The sequence below is a fragment of the Sebastes fasciatus genome, chromosome 11 (assembly GCF_043250625.1).
Source record: "Sebastes fasciatus isolate fSebFas1 chromosome 11, fSebFas1.pri, whole genome shotgun sequence".
Lineage (NCBI taxonomy): Eukaryota > Metazoa > Chordata > Actinopteri > Perciformes > Sebastidae > Sebastes > Sebastes fasciatus.
Window position 1 is genome coordinate 3,230,393 of NC_133805.1, and position 22,757 is coordinate 3,253,149.

The 22,757-nt window shown below is 41.3% G+C and overlaps 1 protein-coding gene and 1 long non-coding RNA gene across 2 annotated transcripts; both read left to right on the forward strand.

The window, feature by feature from the left end:
* Positions 1-587: 587 nt before the first annotated feature.
* Positions 588-5,316, forward strand: LOC141776250 (uncharacterized). Its single transcript, XR_012595716.1, has 3 exons — positions 588-1,847; positions 4,865-4,917; positions 5,105-5,316. It is a non-coding gene; the product is annotated as an uncharacterized LOC141776250 (long non-coding RNA).
* A 1,384-nt stretch (positions 5,317-6,700) lies between these two features.
* oc90 (otoconin 90) lies at positions 6,701-21,624 on the forward strand (the record flags this gene model as incomplete). The annotated part of the gene is made up of 16 exons (XM_074650614.1): positions 6,701-6,948; positions 7,493-7,599; positions 7,778-7,909; positions 8,933-8,980; positions 10,533-10,598; positions 11,096-11,206; positions 11,821-11,898; positions 12,124-12,216; positions 13,086-13,121; positions 14,395-14,574; positions 16,049-16,306; positions 17,602-17,700; positions 17,922-18,093; positions 18,605-18,711; positions 20,767-21,064; positions 21,290-21,624. Coding segments are annotated over 16 exons (2,292 nt in total), but the record flags the coding sequence as incomplete, so codon positions are not given.
* Positions 21,625-22,757: the final 1,133 nt, after the last annotated feature.

Here is a 22,757-nt window from a genome sequence, read left to right on the forward strand (position 1 = left end):
CAGCAGACCAAGGCCCAGTTCCAATACGGTCCCTCCACCCTCCCACTCCGAAGCTCCTTCTTTAAAGGGACCGTTTGTAAGAATCAGAAATGTCTTGTTAACAGCGACACCTGTGGCCGTTAAGTCAACGAAAGTCAGCGTCCTGTTGCTCGGGCTCGAGCATCGCTCAACACAGTGAGGAGACACACGTCAGCTAAAAGCACAATATCACTCTATATTTCAGCTGCTTAGCAGTAATGTTAGCTGACTAGATGAAGGTCTCTCCATGAATCAATGCTGATCCTAGTGTTGGCTTTTCCTGCCTCAGCCTCCCGACCGCGGCCGGAGGGAACAGGGGAGACACCGGAGTTTTGGTCGGAGACGATAACGTTTCTCTCTGCGGAGCCCCGTCACTTCACAAGACACGGGAAACCTCTGTTGGTCTGGAGGAGCTGCAGCAGTTATTTCTGCACAAACGTCCACTGAACATTCACTAGATATTCTCAGAGCTAAACTAACTCTTCTGCAGTGTGGAGTGAGCAGCATGCACGTGAGAGGTGGAGCGAGAACGAGCGCGGTGTGAGAGTGAAGGCAGGCAGAGGAGCAGAGGAGCAGAGTACAGCAGAGACTCCGGTCCTGGAGACCAAAGCTACGGTCTCCCCCGCGTCCTCCGACCGCGGCCAACACTGTTTAACAGCTTCACTAGATACAACCAAGAGGTTTTGGTGCTTCCGTGTAGTTTGTGTTGGAGTCTGAGTCTGTTCATTGTGCCACACCCCACCCCTCCAAAACATTTCATTCAAATCCATCGCAGACTTTTGGAGTAATCCTCCAACAAACAAACAAACAAACAAATCAACGCCGGTGAAAACATAACCTCCTTCCTATGCCTTCGGCCTTGGCGGAGGTAATAAATATACAGCACTTTACAATCAAATGAACACTTCTACCGTTTTCTAAACTGGACATTTGATCCTAAATACAGTCTAGTTACTGTAAGTTGATAACGTCTGTATAACAACAACTTAAAAGTCTATCTTAGTTTGAGCAGTTTACAGTAAATGTTTGTACCGGTAGTCACATGGAACTGACATCGGAGAGTGTTTCACGAGGAACATAAAGCGGCGTTGCACGTCAGCTGGTTAAGTCGACATCGATGTAGGCTCGCTGTTGGAGGGTTCCACTCCCCGCTAACTGGTTTGGGATGGCAGACGCTCCACGCGAACGCACAAACAGAGTGGACGAGGGTAGTGAGAGGATTGGAATTGGGTCAAATCAACACCTATAGCAGCTTTAAAACCAAACTGGTCAGTACTCCTGTTCCTGTGATTTTATCCACTTGCTGTATGTAACATCTGACATAAACATCTGTACTGCCCCCCCACCCCCACCTGACCTACACAATGCCCCACTATCACCCTGTTATTAAACCCACAGCTCCTCTGCTTCACTGACCCCCCATCCCTGCAGGTAGTCATTGATCTGAACCTGGGAGGATCAGATAAGACCAGGTCGACCCCTGGGTCACAAATCCAGCCCCCTCCTTGCGGGACAAAGACCACTCTGTGGGTCCCTCTGTCAGGACCCCACCTCCGTTAAAGCTTCAAATACCTGCACAGGAACCAAACCAGGATAAGCTCCTGCTCAGGTGTCACCTGATAGCCAATAAGACCCGAACTGAAGGGGCTCGCCTCCTCAGTCCGACTGATAAACAGAAACGAGGCTGCGAAAGCTGTAAAAACAGGATTCCAGCGTCTCTGTTGGCTGCTAACGTCCATCAGAGCTGAGTGAGCTTCTTTACAATGAGTCAGGGTTTAATTATTCAATGAAGAGACCACAACTTCTGCAGCCGCCACCTCACTAACCAGGTAAGACTTCCTTTGGTTTTTGAACTTTTGTTTGGTTGGTTTTGGGTCAGTGTTTGGAGGCTTGTTAGTTTGTTGTGTTGTTGTCATTCTTTATCTGATTTAAGTGAAAGTGGAGTTTTGAAGCACATTTCCTGACTGGTTCAGCAGCTGATAAAGACACTCTACACTTTTTAAATTTGATTCAAACAAATACTGTTTTTCTTCAAATTTTACCGACACTGATCATTTCTTAAATTGGTATGTGACTTCTTTTTTTTTTTTTTTTAAATAATGGTAATTTCTAAGAAAAACAACAACAAAAAAACAAACAGCGGTGCTACCTGTACCTGGATATGCTTTACCTCTCTCTAAACTCTCCTGTGACGTCTTCTGTCAGACAGACGGTGGTGCAGGAGACTTGGATGAACTTTCAGGGTGTTTTTAAATGTTTCAAGAGGTTACTCGTGTTGCTGCTGTGGGACACTTTTGGCACAAATACATTGAAAATTTTGGGTTTTGGCCGTCACCATCTTGGTTGTTGGACGTTGCCGTCTTGGTTTTTGGCCATCACCATCTTGGTTTTTGGCCGTTGACATCTTGGTTTTCGGCAGTCGCCATCTTGTTTTTTGGCCTTTGCCATCTTGTTTTTTGGCCATCGCCATCTTGGTTTTTGGCCATCGCCATCTTGGTTTTTGGCCATCGCCATCTTGGTTTTCGGCAGTCGCCATCTTGTTTTTTGGCCTTTGCCATCTTGGTTTTTGGCAGTCGCCATCTTGGTTTTTGGCCATCGCCATCTTGGTTTTCGGCAGTCGCCATCTTGGTTTTTGGCCTTCGCCATCTTGGTTTTTGGCCTTCGCCATCTTGGTTTTTGGCCATCGCCATCTTGGTTTTTGGCAGTCGCCATCTTGGTTTTTGGCCGTTGACATCTTGGTTTTCGGCAGTCGCCATCTTGTTTTTTGGCCTTTGCCATCTTGTTTTTTGGCCATCGCCACCATGGTTTTTGGCAGTCGCCATCTTGGTTTTTGGCCGTTGACATCTTGGTTTTCGGCCATCGCCATCTTGGTTTTTGGCCATCGCCATCTTGGTTTTTGGCCTTCGCCATTTTGGTTTTCGGCAGTCGCCATCTTGGTTTTTGGCCATCGCCATCTTGGTTTTCGGCAGTCACCATCTTGGTTTTTGGCCTTCGCCATCTTGGTTTTTGGCCGTCGCCATCTTGGTTTTTGGCCTTTGCCATCTTGGTTTTTGGCCTTCGCCATCTTGGTTTTTGGCCATCGCCATCTTGGTTTTTGGCCATCGCCATCTTGGTTTTTGGCCATCGCCATCTTGGTTTTTGGCCGTCTCCATCTTGGTTTTTGGCCGTCTCCATCTTGGTTTTTGGCCATCGCCATCTTGGTTTTTGGCCGTCTCCATCTTGGTTTTTGGCCGTCGCCATCTTGGTTTTTGGCCATTGCCATCTTGGTTTTTGGCCGTCGCCATCTTGGTTTTTGGCCTTCGCCATTGTGGTTTTTGACTGTTGCCATCTTGTTTTTCTGCAACCAGAAGTGACACCAGACTGTTATGAGGAGTGACATCCCTCCTCATAACCACTCCCCATTCAGCCACCACACAGCAACAACTGGTGGCTCCTTCCATTTCTCCGCTCCGCTATAAGCCAGACAGTGACGTACACATTCTTATAGACAGATATTCAGTATAATAATATAATAATATAATAACATGCCTCAAAGGTGCTTATTTTGATAAAAACCCTCCATAGATCGTATAAACGACTCTCTGTTGTCATTTGGATGCATTAACATGCAGAGTTGACCACTTCAGCTTTGAGCTGACATTAAAGATGAAGTACATACATATATAACTGCATTAAGGAGACAGCTGACCTCCTCTGCGCTGCGTCGACACCAGAAGAGCTGATAACTCTGCTCTTAATGAAACGTGCTCCGGGCCTGAATAACCGTAATGATACACTTCGTCACCTCGCCGAGCGGAGCAGAGCAGAGCGGAGCCACAGGTGGGCCGAGCTGTTGAAGCCATTAAAGACACTGAAACCGGCGAGCGGAGAAGGTCGCCCGTCTCGTCTGGCGCGGCAGTAATCAGTCGCTGTAATGACGGGGGTAATTTATGGAGCTGTAGATGTGGGGGTGAGTTCAGGTCTCTATTACGCCGTCAAAAAAAATATAATGGTGACATTTGTGGTCCCCTGTGATGAGTACGTATGTTTCATCTTACAAGCTTTTGCAGTTGTGATGACGTGGAGCTCTTTTCTACCTTCTGTGCTGTTGTATTATTTTACATCTGTTGAAAAGCTCATCAAATCTCAGGTATTTAACATTTATACAAAGGTCGCACATTTTTTTATCTGTTCAAAATGTCCCTTAAAGGGAGATTTGTCAGGTATTTAATACTCTTATTAACATGGGAGTGGACAAATATGCTGCTTTATGCAATTGTATGTATATATGTTTTATTGGAAATCATTTAACAACACAAAACAATGACAGATATTATCCAGAAAACTCCTCAGTTTTAAAGCTAGAGTGAAGATACTGGTATCATATGAAACTAGAAAAACCTGATGAATCCATCGGTACCAACCATGTCATACCAGCTTGTAATGAAAGAGGTTAAATAACGCTCCAAAGTTACGCTCAATTTCGGAGAGGAAAAACTGTCATGGCCATTTTCAAAGGGGTCCCTTGACCTCTGACCTCCAGATATGTGAATGTAAATGGGTTTTATGGATAATGCATGGATTATGCATAAAGCAGCATATTTGTCAACTCCCATGTTGAAAAGAGGATTAAATACTTGACAGATCTCCCTTTAAGGTACATTTTGAACATTATTGTTAACCTGATTGAGAATATTAAGAACTGACAAACAAACAAAGCAAATGTTTTACTATAAAACAACCGACAAATCGTAGCTTTGCTTTGCAGTGATGATGCTCAGAGCGTCATCTTTTGGGGGTTTTCTTTCCCTTTTGCTCCTAACTGAAAGTCCATCATTAAACACAACCCTTCTCCCTCTGAACGCAGGAAACAAGTCATGTTTCTGATATGGATGTTCATGCTATCTGCTGTTCCAGACGGTGAGTTCACGTCTACCTTCCCATAAACATACGTACCCACCACCACTTGTTTAAAGAAATCCATTTATTACTACAGAAAACCTCCAACATGCTTCATATACTAATGTGGCATGATGTAATGTGATGGTTTACTGATGGGTTAAATCAAATCACTATTATTATAATAATGACTCATCTCTGTCTTCAGCGCTTTCTGCCGGCTCCGTCTTCTGCCCGGACCCGGAGGCCGGAGACCAAAACGCAGATCACATGACTGGTGAGGAAGAATAAACATTATGTAGAGAGCATTATGACACACATAGAGACACATACTGTAGCTCTGCTTAATGATAATGAATGAATCAGCTCATCAAAGTGGGCGATTCGTTGGTTGACTGAGTTCAAACCGTCAGTCACGCAGCGTTTCATGTGAGAAAGGTCAGCGTGCTGACGGGGGTTCAGTGTTATATGCAGCTATATCTGTAAACAGTCTTGAATTCCATAAACTGTGTCTCACTGTAAAGCTGAGACTCTGGTGGATCCAATGAGCTCAACTGTATTCATGTGTGATGATGTTAGTCCCCATAGGAGACATTTCATTGACCTCACTGTATAAAATGACCTGTGGTGACCTCTAGGATAATCACAGCCTCATGAAACTTTACAGCCACAAACTAGAGACCTAGAGCATTCAGAGGATGGATGGATCAAACTAGAGACCTAGAGCATTCAGAGGATGGATGGATCAGACTAGAGACCTAGAGCATTCAGAGGATGGATGGATCAGACTAGAGACCTAGAGCATTCAGAGGATGGATGGATCAAACTAGAGACCCAGAGCATTCAGAGGATGGATGGATCAAACTAGAGACCTAGAGCATTCAGAGGATGGATGGATCAGACTAGAGACCTAGAGCATTCAGAGGATGGATGGATCAAACTAGAGACCTAGAGCATTCAGAGGATGGATGGATCAAACTAGAGACCTAGAGCATTCAGAGGATGGATGGATCAAACTAGAGACCTAGAGCATTCAGAGGATGGATGGATCAGACTAGAGACCTAGAGCATTCAGAGGATGGATGGCTTTCCTAGCTAGATTGATCAATAAGGGGGTTTCTGAGCAGTTTACACAACAGAAGTGCTCGCCATCTAATCACCGAAAAATGCAATTCTTGCAGAAATCTCCAAAATGTCAAACGTTTTTTATCCCAAATCACAGCATTGCTTATTCTTTGGTGTTCCTCAAGGTCTTGGTGTCTTAATGTGGTATTTTGGAGGGATTATTGATCATTTTTATCAATTCTCCAGTGGTAAGAAATTGTTAAATTTAGCACCAAATCTGTGTCATAAATGGTATCAACCCAGAACATTGCTGCAACAACTTCTGAGACATAATAGAGCATGGGGATGACCATCATATACTTCTATCATCATGTTCTGAGATGTAAATTAATCGTCAGGTTCCAGCTTTCAGATGATGTACACCACTTCTATGTGACATCTACTGCTGACCTGCTATCTCCCCCTAAAGACCCCCTAAAACAAACAAAAGAACGGTCTGTTGTGGGTCTCAGAGGGTTAATTAGACGCCACCTGACTTTATGTGATATTTTCTGATGTTGTTAAACATCAAGGTCGACTGATCACCAGCTGTGATGTTCTGAGACACCTCGAGTCCTAATCAGCACCGTGGGCTCACCTGGCATGTGGAGAGCTGGTGGCCTAAATAATGTTCAGCCCCGCTCGCCGCTCTGGACTCAGGTTATTGGAACCCGCCAACAGGATTATCTATGATTAAATCGCTCTGCTCTCCACCTGCAACCGTGGAAGGAAATCGAGTCTCTGTGTGTGTTTGTCTCTTCTTCTTCGTACAGATTGTCTCGGCCTTCGCTTCACCTGGCTCCACTCGCTCTTCGATAATTTCCCTTCGCTGGTGAGCTTTGCTCTGAAGCTCCGCTGTGCGACGGGGCTTTGCCCACGCGACCTGGAAGATTACGGCTGCTCCTGCAGATACGTGGCCGCCGGAGACCCCGTGGATGCTCTGGACATGTGAGTAAGACGACCGCTGCTGCTGAATTTAAAATACAGCATGGTGGCTTAATTGAATTCAGAGTCTGGAGGCGGTGGATGTGCAAAGTAAAACTCAGACGGGCAGAAAGATGTTTTGACTACAGGCTGGAGAGGGAGGCTTCAGAACACGGGAGAGTCATCGGTACTGACAAACAAACTGTCCCATCCCCCATCAGAGATATTTCAGTCCTTTAATTATGTGAGGGAGGACACATTGTACCTGTTGTTGTTGTTGTTGTTGTTGTGAACCAGCAGTCCTCGATGCACCCCAGGAGTTCACCAGATAAAGACGTGGTCTTCAGACAAATAACAGGACTTTTTACTACATAAAATTGTATTGTAGGCGTACGTTGTACTGGCGTACGGTAGTCGCCTTCAGTCCAAAATGGCGGAAGCGTAGCTCTGCTGCTGGGCGCCGATGTTGCAATGAATGGAACAAACAATTAGCTTCCACTTCTTATTAATATACCTTCTTTGGTACCATGCATTAGTTAACTTATGTCTCATGTCTTCTTTGCTGCAGATGCTGTGAGACTCACCGGCTGTGTTATCAGATCGCTGCCCCCTGCAGGCCGGAGATGCCGCTCCTCCCCAACAACTTCACCTGTTCAGCAGCCAACAGCAGCTGTGGTAAGACTTACAGTTTAAAGGACCTTTTGGGGAATAGCCTATACGCTTATTTGCGTTCTTGCTGAGAGTTAGATAAGAAAATCATCTGTACACTAAATATGAGGCTGCAAATGACAGAAATCTCCGCTGAGTGTCGGCAACCTCACGGTTTATTAACGCTCTTTTCTTTGTCTCGGAGATGCCGGTGATTGGTGTCAGCAGACGTTTTGTGAATGTGACCAGGCCGCCATCGACTGCGTGGCTCAGAGCTCCTACAACTCAACACTGCGAGACCTCGCTGCGTCGTCCTGCTCTGTTACAAATCAGACAGGTAACTTCCTCACAGTGGGACATTCAACAGAATAATATTTTCTATTGATATTTTTGCTTCCAGAAATTATTATTAGTAATATTCTGACTTTTTTTCTCATAAATTTATGACTTTATTCTCATTAATTTCAGATTTATTTACTTTTCCTCGATGTGGCCCTAATACTTCGTCGTAGATTAGAGATTACTAGTACGGAGAATATGACCAGTAAACATACTTTTTTTTTTCACTCAGTTATAGTAAACTAAATTGGAAAAAAATACCCAAATGTAGTTTACTTAAAATCCGAATATTACAATAATAAAAATACTTGACAAATTTGAATCTGTTTCAAATGTTTTTATTGTGAGGCATCATAATTCCAAGATAGCAAAACATATTATTACCATGCTCCTTTTCCATATAAATATATACATAATGAAAAAGGAATAAATGCATGCATAATTTGCTTAATTTAAAAAAGGAAAATAAATAAAAACTGAATAATAAAATATAAATATATAAAAAAGTAAAATAAACATATAGTATAAAAATATGATATATAATATGTTATACTTCATATTTATTTTACTTTTTTATGTATTTATATTTTGTAAGTATTTATTTAAATTTTATTTACATACATTGTTAATGTATTTATATGTTATATTTTAATATGAAATACGACATATATATATTATATCTATATGTATGTATATATATATATATATATATATTTATATTTATACTTTATATTTATTGTACTATTTCTTGTTTAAATTCACCTACAAAATGTTCTAGCCAACATATCAATAAAATGCATAAGACCTTTAATCCAAAACCAGCCTCACACTGGCAACTTTGTTATTCTTATAAACATGATAAAATATTATCATTACATTATTAAATCAATAAATCACTCAGCTCTGAATGCACATTGTGTTTGACGTCGTTGTGGAAGGATTAAAATGAATCGACACTGTCTGACGGAGCAGAGAGACCCGACAACAGTCTCTCATCATTAGTGTGATTCTGTGTGTTCAGATGTGTTCGGCAGCACCGAGGAGCTCAGCGAGGCCTTCAGCGGAGCGGGTGAGTCTCAGTGACGTCAGCTGATCAAAGCTGATCGAATGACGCCGAGTCAGGGAGCTCACACAGGACACGACCACCGCACCACCAAAAACGTCTGCGTCAGCTTTCTCCAGACGGTGCGTCAGTCGGGGGGGAGGTTGCGTCAGTTTTGCGAGCGGGGTCAGCGATGTCGGATCAGAGGGAAGCGATTGATTGGCTGAGTCACACCTCTGCGTCTCTCTCAGCCAATTAAAACGATGACCTCTCGACGTTTTAATCCTGCGGCTTCCTGCTGCCCACGCACAGCTGGAGAACGGAAAAAAAATCCAGTTCCTTTTGATCTGTCTCTCCGTCTGAGAGGAGCAGGAGGAGCTGAGTTTATTAAAGTTCAGAGGAAAAGTGATGTAAAGCCTGTCGGAGCCCGTCAGACAGTTCCAAGTTCAGTGTTTCTGTTTGAATAAATATTTCACTGTTTGAACTACAGATCAACTTGTGTTGGTGATTTCAGGAATAAGTAATGAAAAGACATGCGTCATATGTTCTAGGTGTGTCAATGTCAAATAATCGTAGATCTAAATAGAAGCTAAAAAGTCTCTTTGAAGAACAGAATTGGGCCAATTGAGGATTAAACCGGCTCTCGTAGAGGTCTACATCAGACTGGCAATACGTCATCTGGATGAGGGTTATTTGGTCTCCTTGGCGACAAGCTAGTATGACATGGTTGGTACCGATGGATTCATTAAGCCCGGGCCACAAAGGGAACGTCAGCAGCGCGGCTCGGCTGCGTGTCTTCTAGAGATTCGAGGTCTTGCTTATTTTTACCGCGAGCAGTGTAGCTGTTCACAGTAGCAACAGACAGTGAAGGTGATCTATTAACTGTATATTGACATCATATCAGCAACATTACTACTGTTTAAATGTCTAGACACCTGTGGAATGTGGAATATGTCATAGACATAAAAAAAAAGTAAAGACTTCCTGCTTTCATTTCATAATAATTCATTCATTTGTTAACACAAGGCTTTTATTCTGAAATATTTACAGGACAGTGTTGTAGAACATGCAGTGACTTGCACGGCTCCATGAATGAATATAGTACGGGGGTTTTAATTGTGGATTATTACTATTATTTACAAATTACTTCCTGTTTCTTAACCTTTTTCTGTCTAAAATAAATATAAGTTACATTTATAGTAAAAGGAAATAGCCATTATGAAAGGCAAACTCTGCCGAAACACTGACGGTGTGGATGCCACACGTGTGAGAGACACAGCGGTTCAGCGAGGCAGCTGTCACACACTGCTCATGCGGGCAGTCTGGCCCGGACATTAGGTTTTCTAGTTTCATATGATACCAGTATCTTCACTCTAGCTTTAAAACTGAGCCGCTACAACCTAAAAATCACAAGTTGCATTAATGCATTAAAGAAATTAGTGGCGTTAAAACAAATTTGTATTATCGCGTTAACTTTGACAGCCTTAATATTAATATATACAGAGAGACTTAATCCCTCCTGTGTCTGCTGGTCTCATCCCGTCCTCCTCCTTCTTCTTCTTGTCCTTCTTCTCTCCAGATGTTCTCTCAGCTTTAAACGACTCTGTGATCCAACAGCTCTCCAACTCTTCCTTCCTGTCAGCAGGTAAATTTAAGATTTTGAGAATAAAGTCATAAGTTTATGAGAAGAAAACCTGGGGCAAATTGCCTCTTTTGTGGAGGAGGAAATTACTTTTTCCTCGTAAAGTTATGACTTCATTCTCGTATAATTACGACTTTTTTCTCGTAAAGTTATAACTTTATTTTCATAATATTCCAACTTTTCTTTTGTAAAGTTATGACTTTATTCTCGTAAAATTATTATTTTTTTTCTCGTAAAATCATGACTTCATTCTCATGAAATTAAACTTTTTTCTCGTATTATTATGATTTTCTCCTCAAAATCTCAGATTTTTTTTACTCGATGTGCCCCTAATAGACGTAATAATGTTTAAATCATCCTTTTTAAACATAAATAAATACTAATATAATTAATATATTTCCTGCGCTGACTAACCAGACAGTTAAACCTCAGACAGTTGGATGATCGGTGCGTCTTGGGTTTGACCCGGTTCTGAGCTGTTCTTGTGTTCTGGCCAGCAGAGATGGACCCGCTAATGATCAGCGGGCTGGATAACCAGAGTGACACCGCGTGGTTGGACGGCGACCTCGTCACCCCACCGTCAGGCCTGCCCCCCCCGCTGACGCCTGCAGGTATACGCTCTCTAATTGGCCCGCAGGGCACAGGTGTAACACGGAGAGCTGAAGCTGGAGGATTTAAAGATAGAAAGGTCTTCTACATGTCACCTCTCTCCTGTATACGTGGTCCGTGCTGTAACAGATGCAGGCGTCATGTCTGGTGAAGATTACAGTTTATTAATCCTTCTGGGGAAAGAGATATACGACTCTACCGCATCAGAATGTATTAATCTGCATCAACATTATGATCGCTGATTTGTATTCAGGCATTCATGTAGGATGAATCCTACTGACTTTGTTTCCTCTAGCGCCAACATGAGGTTGACATTTTTCACTTTTAGTGAATTATTTCACAAACTATTAAACTAGGGCTGTCTAAGTTAACGCAAATTAGCATTAACTAAATTATGACTTTATACTCCTAATATTACGATTTTCTTTCTTATAAAGTTATGACTTCATTCTCGTAATATAACATTGTTTTTCTTGAAATAGTATGACGTTTTGAGCATACTAATTTTAGTATTCATCTCAAATCACAGCTGCTCCCGAGTGAGAGTGAAGTGAAAGTATGCAGAGTAGTACTGAAATCCATCCGTGTGTGTAAAATGTGATTTTTGTCATTCCAGAGGAGTTTGAGGAAGGTGAAGGTGAAGTTGAAGCCGAGGAGGAAGAAGAAGAGGAAACAACGAGTTTCATCTCTAAAGGTAAAACAGTTTTCTCGTTTCCGTCCGTACGTACTTCCTGCGATCCTTCTGCAAGTACTTTTCTGGCAAACGTGTGTCTTTCCAAGCTGCTCATAATTACATTTGGCTCGAGCTGACCGTCCCGCAGCTTCCAAAACACCAGAAATAATCATTTCCCCGCTGCTCGCACTCCTGCTGCTCGATGACTCACTTGGCTCAGACGTTTCCTGTCGCCGCTTTTTACAGATTTGAACGAGGCCGTGGCAGCAGAGGAAGCACTCGAGCGGGAAGAGATAAATACGGATCAGACGACCCACAATCCTCCAGCAGTCAGCCGCGGTGAGCAAATAATACAGTCTGTCTTCCTCTCGATCGGTAACAGTCCTCGTTTTTTATATAAAAGAGCAGTTGGCAATGTTTTTTTAATTTATTTCCATGACGTGATTCCTTTAACTGAGCAGTGATTCACCCGATGTCTAATTCATAAAACAAAGTTATCAGGAAGTGATGCATTTTATCTGCTTTGTTTGGAATTAACAGAAAAAAAGAGGGAAGTAAGATTGACTGAATTTCAGTCACTCCGGTATTGCAGGACTTTCAGGAAAATACACTTAAAATAAGTATTTTAGGGCTGCAACTAATGATTATTTTCATTGTGCATTAATCTGATCATTTTCTTGATTAATCAATAATAGATGTTTGGTTTATAAAATGTCAGAAAATGGTGAAAAATGTCAGTCAGTGTTTCCCAAAGCCCAAGATGACGTCCTCAAATGTCTCAGATATTTAGTTTGCTGTCATAACCAGAAAATAGTCATATTTAAGAAGCTGGTAAAACAATAACTCAAACCGATTAATCGATGATCAAAATAGTTGGCGATCGATTAATCGTTGAGGCTCTTAACTGTTTTAAAAACTAAATTTAAAGAGAGTGTGTAATGTTTGAAAGAAGAAGTAACACAATTGTATGGAAGCCCATAGAGGACTTCATTCTCGTAATATTACGACTTTTTTCTCGTAAAGTTATGACTTTATTCTCGTAATAAAACATATTTTTTTCTTGAAATAGTATGACATTTTGAGCATACTAATGTTAGTATTCATCTCAAATCACAGCTGTCCCCAAGTAAAGGGTGAAGTGAAAGTATGCAGAGTAGTATTGAAATCCATCCATGTGTGTTAAATGTGATTTTTGTTTGTCATTTCAGAGGAGTTTGAGGAGGGTGAAGGTGGAGCAGCTGACGGTGGGTACCCATAGAACCCATTTACATTCACATATCTGGAGGTCAGAGGTCAAGGGACCCCTCTGAAAATGGACATGATATTAATTTAATCTGATGTCTCTGCAGGTTCAGTCATCGTCACAACTCCATCGCTGACATCAGCAAAACCACAAATCAGTCCGTCTGAGAAAATAAAGTCATCTGAAGAAGAGGAAGAGGGTGATGATGATGATGATGATGATGAGGATGATGATGATGATGATGGTGATGATGATGATGATGATGGTGAGGATGAAGTCGAGCAGGAAGCCTCAGATGAACATGGTGAGTTTAACTAAAGAAACGTCCTGGGTGGAGAATATGACATGACATAATAATGAATTGAAGCACATTAGTGCAGGTTATCCTCCCCTGCCTAACCTTTTTACTGGCCTCTATTTGTTTGTGTTGTACTATTATCTGAGACATTACAGATTTTACATTGTATATAAACACTATTAAGCTTAAAGCTTAAAACAATAGTGTTAAAAATGGTTGAGAATCTAACTCATTATTATTGTTGTTGTTCTTCTTCAGTCAGAGACATGCTCACGACTGTGTTAACAACCACAACCGCCAAAACAACAACAACATCACGGACTGTAACCACAGAGAAGTCCAACGAGGTGAGAGGAAGCTCGACGCCGTTTACAGAGAAAACATCAAACAGGTCTCAAACAGGTCAGTGGAGATTTTATTTTTTTCAACATACTATACTATGACGTTTTTTTTCCGACATACTATACATTGTCGGAAAAAAACGTCATAGTATAATATGCCGGAAAAAAACAAACGTCATAGTATAATATGCCGGAAAAAAACAAACGTCATAGTATATGATGTTGAAAAAAAAACGTCATGGTATAGTATGTCGAAAAAACATCATATAGTATGTAAAAAAAACCGTCACATTATAGTATGTCGAAAAATGATGACAAAAAGTCATAGTATAGTATATCCAAAAAAACAACAGTATAGTATGCCGAAAAAAAAGTCATAGTATAATATGTTGAAAAAAAGTCGTAGTATAGGGTGCCGAAAAACGTTTTTTAGCCGCCTGTTTCAGCTAACATTGGTTTGTGCTCAACAGTGAGTGAATATATTTAAACTGGCAGTAAATTTAGAGAACGTCACTAACATGCTGTTAAAACTTCAACGTGTAATAATTGAATATGAGGGGAAAGATTACGGTTTAAAGAAATAAAAGATTAAGGAGGATTGCTCCCCTCGCTCTGTAATCTGTGTGTGATAACAGCCACTACCACGGGCCCAGAAACGATTACCAGGGTGACAGAAAGATCTTCGACAAGAAGCTCGCCACCAGAGAGCGACCCAGGGAGAACCGCCGCCGTCTCAGCCACAACTCCTGATTCATGGGAGGAAGACTTGAGAGCGCACACACCTGCTGCTGTTCCTCTCAGTCCCCCGAGCCAAGGTGAGGCAGCTCCAGGCACACAGCAGCACTTCACTGGGAAAACATTTTGTGAATGAATTAGCATATCATTAACACATTGGGTGAGTGGAATTAATTAAATGTTTGCACCATCTTGGGAATTTGCATCTGTTGCAGAAAGTGTCAGAATCACTTTAATCTGCGAGTTCGTCCATCCGGTCGTATAACATGAATGCTCCCTTGCTCTAGTTGCAGCTACCCGTGCAGATAGTTTGGGTTTTATTTGTTCAGGTATTGAGATATTTGTCTCTGAGATTTCTGCATCCACGACGACACAATGGAGGTAAATGGAATTTAACTTGTGGCTCAGATCATCTGGTAATAATTAGGGGTGGGAACAAAAATCGATTCACCTTTGTATCGCAATTATTTTTTATTTTTTTTAAGATTTTGAAATAGATTTTCTTAAAGCAAGAATCGATATATTCGCTTCATCTGAGTTTATGAAGAGGTAGAAGGAAGTTAACGCTTTTATTGTTGTAGTCTGAGTAACGTGACGTCATATCCACTCAGCAAAACAAACCGCAGCGAGACGAGACGAGTAGTAGAAAACGTTGGAGGGTCAGCGTGGATACGACCTGCACCCTCACATGTTAAACCCAGCGTGGTAAACACTACACATCCAGTAAAGGATGGAAACACTTTGGGTTTCACACATTGACAGGAAAAGCAGAGCTAGACATCACGGCTAAAGCTGCATGCTAACTTCTAAAAAAAGGCAAATTATGTCTGAAAATAAGTCCGAACAAAAGCTGAAAAAAATTCCAGAAAATGTCTGAAATATGTTCAAACAAAAGACCCGAAATAAGTCTGAAAAGGCCGATATATGTCTGAATAAAAGTCTGAAAAATGTCCCAAAAAAGGCAGAAAAATGTTTCCAAAATATCGGAACAAAAAATGTGAAAAAGTTAATAGGAAACGTTATCTTATCGCGGTAACGTAGCGGTCGAGCCGGCCGTCGCTCTCGTCTCCGTGGTCAAATGGGCCGACGCTACGACTGTAGAACACTCAGATACTGACATTTATGTTCTCTGCATTCAAACGGCCCCGATGGAGCTGACCATGGATGGATAAAGAGAACGGAGCTGACGGGAGAGCTAGAGACCACCTTGGAGAAGTTAGAGGAAGTAGTAACTACGTCCGGTTTTCAAAATAAGGTGTTAACAAAGGGAACTGTATATACAAAATACATCTATGGAAATCAGATTGATTGGATTATATTCACCAGAAGTATAAAACATTACATGTCCCTTATAGATTAAAAAGAAAATACCACTAATCTGTGAGGGAAATGTCTTTATTCTTTGATTTTTGGGTTGCTGGATAATAAATAATTCGTGATAGTATAGAAGCGGGAGATAGGTGTATCGTGTATTTCCATTCACTACTGTTAAGGCGAATAATGTCTAAAAACTGGATATTTAATAATTAATACTGATTTTCAATGCTGCTGCAGGACAGGCAACTCAACAACCCACAACCTCATCATCCACTTCAATGAGAAGCGTCTCTCGGACAACACGAGGAAGCCGAGTCACCTCCGTCAAACCGAGACCAGAGACCAACGCCTCCACCCGAACCACGACGGTGACCTCGCAGGTGACGGCTGACTCTGAATCTGAGGAGGAGCGGCAGGAGAAGTCGGAAACAGCAGAAGAAGCCCCGTGTGAGGAAGAAGAGCTGGCAGCAAGCTCGCAGGAGAAAGACACAGATGGTAGAGTTTGTATTTAAAATATATAAATATACAAGCTGTGTTCTTTTCCTACCTTCTCTTTTCTTTTCTTCTATTTCCCCATCAAGGAGCCGTCTGCCTCTCCCCAGCTGGCCCTCTTCGCTCTTCACTGACTTGCCAGGTTAAATGAAATCTAAATTAAAAATGAATAAATTAAGCAGGTTTCTCTCACGGGTTCAATAAAGTTAATTATATTTAAAAAGGAGGTATAGAAGTTAAATTAAAGGAATCTATGAGCTCTAATGACAGCCAGAAGAAACAGCAGCCTATAATGGGACATTAACAATAAGAGGAAACTGGATGATTAGAGCAGAAACACACCGAGTGCTGGAAAAGTCAAATGGATTGGATGTTTTCTTTCGCAGCTCGAGGCGTTTTCGTTTTGTTTTTGTAGGTTCAACGTGGTTTGGAACTAGTTTTTCTCTCATAGCCAATGAGTGAGGAGGTTTTAAATGTCCTTCAACACAGAGTTCAACATATCCAGGGTATCTTCTCGGGCCGGGACGATTCACGATAGTTGGGTGGCGATTTGATATTATGATTTATTGTGATTTACTTCTTACCATGGGAACAAGTTGAATCATACACTTCCAGGGACTTTTACTTTGGAAAATCTCTAAATGAATCCAGTAAAAATGTTTGATTTTCAGCATGTATGTAGTCAGAGATGTCCTGAAGTCAAATATATCAGTCATTGTCAGGAATTATTTATTATTCAGCAACTAATAAATCAAAGAATAAAGACATTTCCCTCACAGATTAGTGGTATTTTTCTTTTTAATCTATAAGGGACATGTAATGTTTTATACTTCTGGTGAATATAATCAATCAATCGTATTTCCATAGATGTATTTTATATACACAGTTCCCTTTGTTAACACCTTTATTTTGAAAACCAGACGTAGTTACTACTTCCTCTAACTTCTCCAAGGTGGTCTCTAGCTCTCCCGTCAGCTCCGTTCTCTTTATCCATCCATGGTCAGCTCCATCGGGGCCGTTTCAATGCAGAGAACATAAATGTCAGTATCTGGGTGCTCTACAGTCGTAGCGTCGGCCCATTCGACCACGGAGATGAGAGCGACGGCCGGCTCGACCGCTACGTTACCACCATACCATAACGTTTCCATAGATGTATTTTGTATATACAGTTCCCTTTTGTTATTAACATCTTATTTTGAAAACCAGACGTAGTCCCACTCGTATACTTCCGCTAACTTCTCTGCACACAGTCGGGCACTGCACTAGTTTTCCTAAATGTACCGTTTGTCTGTTGGCAGACTGGGATGTGGCTCAGAAGAGGACGGTGCCGTTCTTCGCCTGGTCCCTGCTGGAGTCCGTTGGGTTGACTGACATTCAACTTCAGCCAGACAACAAAGGTGAAACAGTATAACTCCATTTCTTTCTGCTGCATGTCACTAATGGAATCAAGTTTTCTCTTAAATCTCTCTAAAGTATCACTTTAAGCTGATTTTCACATTCGTCCGTAGCCCTTTAATCAATTAACTTAATCAAATTTTTGCGCAGTCTAAATCTCTTTGGCACGTGTTCAGTAGTTTGAAAACGTACTAACCTGCGTTTCCTCCTGCAATCTCCAAAGAATGCAGTCGCTCCTTCACCCTGTACGGCAGCGACGGGCGAGCCAGACGGGAGATGCCAGCTCTGGGTGAGATGCTCCACTGCCTGACGGGCCGATGCCCACACGAGTACGAGATGTACGGCTGCTACTGCGGACAGGAGGGCGGCGGTCACCCTCAGGACCAGCTGGACAGGTCAGCGGCTGCAGGAGAAGGAGTGATGACACTTATTATAGCTGATGCATGGTCTGTGTCGGCAACAACAAAAACAAGAAAAGAACGTGATGAAAAGATGTACAGATATGAACTAAGAAGACATTTTCTCTCCTTGAGGTCCAATGATTCATATGGAGAACACGTGTAATAATCCATGAGGTCTGACAAACATAAAACATTTATAAAAAATGTTCTTTCACTGACAGAAAGACAGTCAAATGTATTATATAAATGTATTGTATCAGCCAATCTTTGAGGTAGCTGCCAGTTTCATTGACCACCACAGTTGGCGTTGATGTGTATTGTGTCACAGACGAGTACGCTCGCTGTGTGTCCTGCAAGTGCAAGTAAAGCACAAGAAACAACACGAGGACAGGCTCATAAAAACACCACCAGTGGACAAAAACTCCACTGGGTGGCTTTAATACTAAGCTGATTTGTCAGATGAAGTTAAGAAGGTTCCTAATCGTTGTTGAACGTTCTTCATCAGGTGTTGTTTCTTCCATCACTGCTGCCTGAAGCAGATCAGCTCCATGGGCTGCAGGTCAGACAGGAAGCTCAATGCTCAGATCTCCTGCGAGAACGGGAAACCACGATGTGAGTACAGCAGGTCTGCTGGGAGCACAGTTACATTAATGTTTGTTACACCGCAGGAGCACAGTAACATTAATGTTTGTTACACCGCAGGAGCACAGTTACATTAATGTTTGTTACACCGCAGGAGCACAGTTACATTAATGTTTGTTACACCGCAGGAGCACAGTTACATTAATGTTTGTTACACCGCAGGAGCACAGTTACATTAATGTTTGTTATACCGCAGGAGCACAGTAACATTAATGTTTGTTACACCGCAGGAGCACAGTTACATTAATGTTTGTTACACCGCAGGAGCACAGTAACATTAATGTTTGTTACACCGCAGGAGCACAGTTACATTAATGTTTGTTACACCGCAGGAGCACAGTAACATTAATGTTTGTTATACCGCAGGAGCACAGTAACATTAATGTTTGTTACACCGCAGGAGCACAGTTACATTAATGTTTGTTACACCGCAGGAGCACAGTTACATTAATGTTTGTTATACCGCAGGAGCACAGTAACATTAATGTTTGTTACACCGCAGGAGCACAGTAACATTAATGTTTGTTACACCGCAGGAGCACAGTTACATTAATGTTTGTTACACCGCAGGAGCACAGTAACATTAATGTTTGTTACACCGCAGGAGCACAGTTACATTAATGTTTGTTACACCGCAGGAGCACAGTAACATTAATGTTTGTTACACCGCAGGAGCACAGTTACATTAATGTTTGTTACACCGCAGGAGCACAGTAACATTAATGTTTGTTATACCGCAGGAGCACAGTAACATTAATGTTTGTTACACCGCAGGAGCACAGTTACATTAATGTTTGTTACACCGCAGGAGCACAGTTACATTAATGTTTGTTATACCGCAGGAGCACAGTAACATTAATGTTTGTTACACCGCAGGAGCACAGTAACATTAATGTTTGTTACACCGCAGGAGCACAGTTACATTAATGTTTGTTACACCGCAGGAGCACAGTAACATTAATGTTTGTTACACTACTGCCACAGCTGAGTGTTGAAGCTAATGTGGAAAAGCTTTGAGTTACAGTTCCTCTTGTGGCCAGTAGGATGTAGATGGTTAACACTAGATTTTAGACACTTAAACATGTATTTTCCTGTTTTTAATCTGAGTCGTAGTGTTATGAAGATATGAAGGATTACATACGGCTCTGTTTAGAATATGTTTACTTAGTTGACACATGGCTGCAACATCCAGATTTACTTCTACTAACATCACAGGGCTCACATCACTTCACTAATATCAAAACAGTCTTGCTTTTCTATGGGAGACTACCTGACCTTCAGATCGCTTCCACGTCTTTAAGGTCAAACATACGACGACGTATTAGGGCCATTGTAGGTTAAAATAAATAAATAAATAAATAAATAAATAAATAAATAAATAAATAAATATAGAGCCGGGGGGTAATATTCGGAGAAAAACTTTATGAGAAAAAAAACTTGGGTATTCTGAGACTTAAGTAGTAAATTTACAAGAAAAAATACTCAAATATTATCTGAGATTATAAAATCATAAATTCGCAAGAAAGGAAAAAACGATTTTTTTTTTTATTAAAAAGTCACAAATGTACGAGAAAAGGAACCACAACGTTTCACTTTGCAAGGTTGGATTAACCTCCTCACACTACAGACGTCGTCGTTAGACACAGCTTTAATGTGAGCCGTCGAGTGCAAAATATATTAATTATATTAGTATTTATTTATGTTAAAAAAATAACATGAAAGAAAACAAGTATCTGTATCTTCTTTGTGGTTCCTTGACCAAAAAAAAGTTTTTTTCCAGTAAATTTGTGACTTTAATTTCAAAGAATATCAGATTTTTTTCTCGTACAGGTACGACTTTAATCTGTTTTTTTCTCATAATATTACCCCCCCCCCCTATTTGATTTGTTTTTATTTCACAATGGCCCTATGACATGGCCACGAGAATATGCCGTTGTACGAAGATAAACATGACTAAATGTTTGAAGATGGAGTGATCGTTCTTCATCGTTAACCTCACGTTAATCAGTCTCGTCTCCTCCTCAGGTCACGGCGTCAGCGTATGCGACAAGCTGCAGTGTGTGTGTGATAAAACGACTGCAGAGTGTATGGCAGCGGCTCGCTTTAACCACAGCCTGCCGCCACAGCACTGCCACGGCCCCGATCCTCCCTGTCGCCGGTCCAGCAGACCCCCCAAACCACAGCTTTCCCCTCAGTCCAGCGAGGAGAGCGAGGAGAGCGAGGAGCAGGGAGGGAACTCTGACACGATTATTATGCATGATCAGAAACCTGCCGGCACGCCAACGGCTACAAACACACCGCCGCCACGCCAAGTTCAAAACAGGTGAGAAGAGAAGGAACGCAAACCATCGAGTATAAGCAGATCAGTACACACCTAATGTGTATATATATATATATATATATATATATATATATATATATTTATATATATATATATATTTATATATATCATATAATAAATAAACATATAATATATATATGTTTTTTTACACATTTTGACAGACTTGACTGATGTTCAGTTAAACACAAAAATACTGTCTGTCTGCAGTGATGAAAGCTCTGACCTGAAGGACGAAGAGAAGTCAAAGAATCCTCCGACTGGCAGCTCCACACATCCTCCTCTTCCTCCTCCTCCTCATCATCCATCATCATCCCACAACCACAGGCCGAGCGCAGGGCAGAGCCAAGGGCACCGTCCAGCAGGGAGACCAGGAGAGAGACCAGGAGAGAGACCAGGAGAGACCGGGGTGAAAGAGGAGGAGGAGGAGGAAGAGGAGGAGGGAGGAGGAGAAGAGGAGGAAGAGTAGAAAGAGGAGGAGGAGAGAAACTAGAAGCGAATGTTTTGTTTAAAGATGATTGAATTTATGAAATAAACTATGAATAAAAGCAGACATTGATGTGTTGCATCTTCCTTCAAAAGAGAACTACCAGTAATAAAGAGACATCACAGCTCACCGGTATTGATAGAAACAGTTTATTTTAGTCTTGAACATCAATCTCAACACAGTTTACTGTTAAATAGAGGCTTAATGAAGCGCTGAGGCTCTGCTGCCACTGAAGGAAATCATTTTACTACGTATGATTATTGGTTCCACATATCTTCTGTCTTAATAGTTTATCCAAATAAATGTAGAAAGACTTTAAACCGAACACATTAACGCTGGAATCATTTTGTCGGTTAATTGATAAGTCGGTGTACAGAAAATAAATTAATTTTTCAAGCAAAGATGTTTAATATTTTCCGAGGATTTGATGCTTCTCGTTTTATATATTTGAAAATGGAATATCTTTGGGTTTTAAACTGTTAGTGGTACAAAAATAAACATTTAAAGATGTCACCTCGGACTCTGGGAAGTTGGGCTGGAGATTTTTTTTATTAATTTTTAGACATTTTATTGACTAAAAAACTTCCCAGAGACAAAATACAAACTATTGAAAATGTGTCAGACTAAACTATTTTTGCAGACTTTGTCATTTCTGATTAAACTAGGCCTGTCAGTCGATTATGTCCACAGTTAATCGCAATTAATTGCACATTCTTTATCTGTTCAAAATGTACCCTAAAGGGAGATTTGTCAGGTATCTAATCCTCTTATCAACATGGGAGTGGACAAATATGCTGCTTTATGCAAATGTATGTATATATTTATTATTGTAAATCAATTAAAAACACAAAACAATGACAGATATTGTCCAGAAACCCTCACAGGTTCTGCATTTAGCATAAAACAATATGCTCCAATCATAACATGGCAAACTGCAGCCCAACAGGCAACAACAGCTGTCATACTCAAAAGTTGTACTATATAGTTCAACATACTTTTGTGTGATTAATAAACAGTAGTATGAATCTTTTCGGACGCACCGAGTTGTAATTTAGAGAGCCTCCTTGCCGGTTGGAGACGTGTAACCATGGTAACCCGTGCCAACCTCACGTGACCAAAACGACGGTTTGTGAGAATCAAAGTCTGAATTAATTTAAAATGTATATTACACCTAGCAAAGTGAAATCAACG